This window comes from Carlito syrichta, unplaced genomic scaffold (assembly GCF_000164805.1).
Source record: "Carlito syrichta isolate Samal-C Ts95f unplaced genomic scaffold, Tarsius_syrichta-2.0.1 Scaffold115613, whole genome shotgun sequence".
NCBI lineage: Eukaryota > Metazoa > Chordata > Mammalia > Primates > Tarsiidae > Carlito > Carlito syrichta.
This window is the reverse complement of record NW_007059709.1, coordinates 18,898-23,993: the sequence shown is the minus strand read 5'-3', so window position 1 is coordinate 23,993 and position 5,096 is coordinate 18,898. Positions and strand designations below refer to the sequence as shown.

Genomic DNA, 5,096 nt, shown 5'->3' with positions numbered 1-5,096 from the left:
CCGAGGTGAGAGAGGCCCAGTTCTTGCCTCTGGGGGTCTCCAGTGTGATGCACCTGTGGGTTTTGGCAAGGACTCTCCATGTGGGCCCCCCCCAGCCCCCGCGCCCACCCACTTGGCCAGAGGGACCTCGTGGTCTACTGAACCGATTGGAGGTGGTGGGGGAGAGAACTGATGCCAGCCACTCCCTCCTGTTTCTTCCTTGGATCCTGATGGTGTTGGGTGGACAGTGCGATCAAACTGCCAGGCCACAGCGGGCCCTCAACCCACAGCTTTGCTTCCAGAGCCATCTATAGGTGCGCTCGCACAGGGTGCTGCTTGTGACAGTGAGTCTAAGAGGGTCTCCCATGGCCTGTGGCTGGAGGCTGGCCCCCCGGGGAGAAGGGTAGAGGCCTTGCACCACGGCTAGTGGCTGAAAGGCTGGGCAGCCCCCGAGTGTCTCTGCATCCTTCTGAGCGAGCCGTGGGAAGGAAGGCTGTTTCCTGAGCATGCCGAGAGAAAGCGTTCTGGTGTGGGCAGGGCCTCTGGTCCTAGGATTTCTTGGTGCACACACAGTGGCCCCGGATGTCCAGATTCTACCGGTGAGGTCCACAGGCATGGTGCCCCGAGGACCACGCTCCCAGTGCAGCAGTGGGTTGTGGCCCTGTGTTGCCCGCAACACACTCTTCCGTGGCGCTGCGTCCAGGCTGGCCTGAAGCTGGGACGCACGTGGGCTCCGCGCAGCCCAGGACTGCCAGGCCATGTGGCAAGTAAGCCGTTTTCCGAAGAGGGCTGCAGGCCTGGCTCCCAACTGAGTGCCTGCTGTGTGCGCTGGGGGGCCCCTGCTGCCCCAAGAGTGTCTCGTGCGACCCTCTCCGCTTCATCCCCACTTCACAGATGAGGAAGCCAAGGCCCAGGCTCTGGGGAAGCTCATGCCCGGCCTCAGTGGTAGAGGCGGTGGGTACAGGCTGTGGCCCCTAGCCCTCAGCAACACCATGGGACCTGTGGAGATGTGGCCAGGGCGTTCATCTGCGGAAGAGGGGGTGTTGGCAGGTGTGGAGTGGAGAGGGCCTGGGCCAACGGGGGTGCACCTGCCCTGCCGGCCGAGCGGCAAGTGTCCTGGCCTAGCTGCTGCAGGGGCGCAGCTAGGCGCCAGGGTCCACAGGCAGCCGTGGAGTGGCAGGGGTTCCTGGTTTCTTGGGAGCATTTGCTTAGAAGCTTCCAGAGTCGTCGTGGGCAGCTCATTTCACAGCCAGATTGTGCTCAGTGTCGTCAGGCCCAGGAGCTGTTGGGCCCAGCCGAATGTGGTCCCGGGCGCCCTGGGCACCTGCTGGGTAGGTGGAGCGGTGACGGCAGGGACACCGAGCCACCTGCTGGCCTGCAGACTCCAGGAAGCTCGCTAGGTGGGGCTTCCATCGTTGAGCTTCTGTCGTCCAGCAGGCCTCTGGCCCTGGTGGAACGTTCCCACACGTTGGCAAGGTGCGGGAAAGCCCCCTGCACTCAGGCCAGCTCCCGCCACGGCCTCCTGGCTCCCTTCCCCTCCAGTCCCGAACCCTTCTGCTCCCAGTCAAGTTGTGCCTCCTGGGGTCCCCCATGTGCCGGAAGCCAGAAAGGTCCAGCTGCCCAACGCCAGAGGAGCAGAGGAGGGACATGAGTGTGGGGCAGCAGATGACTCGCATGGGAGGCTGCCTTCATCCCATGTCAGGCTCATGCGATCCCCACACACCGAGATGGACTCCTTCCCGCGAGCCACTCCGACTTCCACCGGCGCTGCAGAGCCTGCAGTCTTGCTCTACCTCTCCGTGCCTCATACTTCGTGTGGCGGTCTGTGCTGCCTCGCTGAAGTGAGTCACATGGAAGTGCCTGCATGCAGCCCTTGCGCTCACTGGCGTGTGTGTGCGCGAAGCATCTGGGTGTCTGTCTTGGGTCGCTCGCAGCCTGGTGAGCCCCAGGGATGGAGCTGAATCAGACCCAGATCACCAGGCGTGCCTGGCCCGTCAGCCGAATTCCCAGAGAGGCACAGGGTCCCCATGTGGTGGTCCGGGCTGGCCCTGCCTGTGGTGCGTAACTCCTGCTTCTCTCTCTCTCCTTTTCTCTCCTCAACTTTCCAGGTAAAAGCACGCCCGTAAGCCAGCTTGGTCCTGCAGACTTTCCCGAGCCGCCCGACCCCTTCCAGCCGCTCGGGGCTGACAGCGTCGACCCGTTCCAAAGTAAAAAGGGGTTTGGGGACCCGTTTAGTGGAAAAGATCCGTTTGTCCCCTCTTCTTCGGCCAAGCCCTCCAAGGCCTCTTCCTCGGGGTTTGCAGACTTCACCTCTGTAAGTTGAGTCCTCCGCCTCCATGCCCTCACCCTTCGCTCGAGCTTGTGGGGTCGCCTTGTCCCTCGGTGGGCGGGCCCCCGGCTCGCTGCGGCCCCGGCAGCTCGGTGTCCCTCACGTTACGTGTTCAGTACCGCCGCATCCGTGTGAAACGCAAGAAGAGTGACAGCCTGCGACTGTGGCAGGGCATGCTTTCTTCAGCAGGCACGGAGTGGGCTGCGTCCGTCCCTGTGGTGGACACTGTATTATTTCTGTCACGCAAAGGCCATTGGAGTCACCGGTTTGGGAAGCCAAGATGCCAAGCGCTTCCACAGTGTGAAGGCAGGGTTGCCGGAGGGACAGCCGGCCCCGCTGTCTCCAGGAGGCCTTGAGCGTGAGCCCTGACTGCCTGCCCCATGCACTCTGTGCACGAGGACTGCAGAAAGACCGACGGGACGCCCAAAGGAACAGCAGTTTGAGGTCTAAAAGCATTTATTTCAGTTTCCGGCCTCCGTGCAAAGAGGGATCCGGTCTAGAACTCCGAAGTCTTTCCTTTGGCCAAAACGGAAAGAGCGCAACGGTGCCACTCAGCACAGTGACGTGCCTTTCAGAAGCATATCGTGGATTTTGAAAGTCTGGCTCTATTTTCTCTGTGTGAAGAATATTCCAGATTGTAAAGTGTCGTCGCTTGAGGGAGTTCCCAGGCCCTTCCTTGGAACACAAAAACCTCCTCTGAGAGCTGCAGATGTCATCTTTCCGAAGTCAGTTTCACTGTGTACTCATTTCTAAAAAGGTTTTCTTGGTTCAAATTTCCTAGGTGCCCCATCTCACCTCCAGGGTGAGGTGTGCTGTTCATAGCTGCTTCGACTCCTGAAATGTTCGTTGCTAAACAAGCCCTGCCATATCAGTGCATAGACAACACCCAGTGTGTTCCTGAACCAATGTGGCGACCTTTACCATCCACAGCTGTCCTGTGGTTCATTTATTTATTTGATGGTCTTCCTCTGTTGCCCAGGCTGGAGTGCAGTGGCATGAGCATGGCTCACTGCAGCCTCAAACTACTGAACTCAAGCGATCCTCCCGCCTCGGCCTCGGGACTCCGGGCGCCACCAGACCTGGCTATTTATTTTTATTTTTATTGTTTTTTGTAGAAACAGGATCTCACTATTCCCAGGCTGAACTCAAACTCCTGGGCTTAAGTGATCCTCCCACTCCAGCTTCCCAAGGTGCTGGGACTACCCACGTGAGCCACTGCGCTCCGCCCTCGTGGCTTACTTAAATTACTCAAGACCCCGATCCATTCCTAGCTCTTGGCGCCTTGTAAATATTTTACGACTGCAGTTAGTTTGATTTTGTTGACAGCCAGTACACACTGTGGTTGTATACAAAATGGTGATATTGTTAATAAAAGCCAGAAACAAAACCCGCTTTATCTAGAGTTTCTTGAATAACACTTCATTTGTTTTCTGGTAGAAAAATATTAAATGCTGTTGAAAAAAGAGCTGTTCACATGTGACTCAGGTATTCTCCTTGGGCAGGGAAGAGTTAGGGAGGTGGTGGGAACAGCAGCTTGAAGAAATGACTGTTCTCGTTCTGAAATGCGTTGCTCTGTTTCCTGTGACCCCCACCCCTAAAGGGCTCATTTTTCAAAAACATTTTTTTCAAAAACACCCCAGGTTTTGGGCTGTCATGTGGCTTAGCCTGTCTGCTCACCCTGAGCGGTTGTTAGCTTTGATTTTTAACACCCTGGCGGTTCACCACCGTCCTCTCCAGGCAGGAGCCAAGTTCCTCCTCAGCCGCGTGCCACCCGCCGTCTTCAAGCCAGCCTTCCCGCAGATGCCCGTCTTCCAGAGTTAGCTGCTGGACACCGCCGTCTGGCCCACGCTGATGGGAGGGGCCAGCGAAGATGGGACCCTTCCTTGTTCTGTGTGTCCCCCTCAGTCATACCATTGTCCAAAAACGCCCGACCATCTGCCCGGGGCTGGGAATGGCTTCCTCTGTTCGTGGCATTTGGAGCCAGTCACTGGTCTCTGGCTCCTGGCTTCGCCGGGTCTTGAATGCCCGTGCCAACTCAGAGGAGGCCAGAGCTGGGTCCTCTGCCTGAAGTGTGTCTACTCCCAGAGTGGTGGGGATGTGTCTGGCGCCAGCAGGCCTCAGCAGGCGACCTCTAGGCCAGACGTCCTGGGCATACTGTCACTTGTACAGAAGCATCCTGGGCTGTGTTGGTGGCTGGGGAGCCAGTGTCCCTGCATGCCATTCTCAATCCCCTGGCATCCCGCTGTGCCACTCCGGAACCCTCTAATTCAGAAGAGCCTCCAGCTTCCACTGGCGGGTGTTTTGTGTGTGTCGCTGCTTGCAGGAAGCCTCTGCCCTCCGTATTTCTTTAAAAGCAAGCCTTTATCTCGGGCCAATGTGTTGATTGGGAAGCAACCTTTCTAGGCCAGCAGAGCAGTTCTTTCTTCCCTTTTTCTCAGAAGTCTGCCTTGAGAGCAGTGCAAATGCCAGATGGGCTGAGCTGGGCTCTGTGTTCTCCAGTTGGCTGCAGTGTCGGCATCACAAGTGAGGAGCTGGAAGATGACCGGAGGTGTTCCTGCACACACAGTGCGGTGGACAGGCCATGGGGGTCCTCGGAGCACGGGCGTTCCTTCCAGCGGAAACAGTGTCAGCACCTGCTGAGTCGTCGTGGCGACCCGTGGATTGAAGAGGCTGCTGAAATGAACCGCCGGATGCACGCCCTGGACAGGCCTCAGCATGGGAGCTGTCTCGGCCAGGCAGCACACACACCACTGTGTCTTGGTCCGTGACGGCACCACGCCCACAGGCA

At 58.3% G+C, this 5,096-nt stretch overlaps 1 protein-coding gene across 2 annotated transcripts in view; it reads left to right on the top strand.

The window, feature by feature from the left end:
• EPS15L1 (epidermal growth factor receptor pathway substrate 15 like 1) overlaps window positions 1–3,314 on the top strand; it is a 61,245-nt gene extending 57,931 nt beyond the window's left edge. For both annotated transcript variants that reach the window (XM_021706043.1, XM_021706040.1), the window contains one exon: window positions 2,088–3,314. In XM_021706043.1, coding sequence (XP_021561718.1) covers window positions 2,088–2,105 — 18 coding nt within the window. In that variant the 3' untranslated portion in view covers window positions 2,106–3,314. The remainder of the gene's footprint in view (window positions 1–2,087) is intronic.
• Window positions 3,315–5,096: the final 1,782 nt, after the last annotated feature.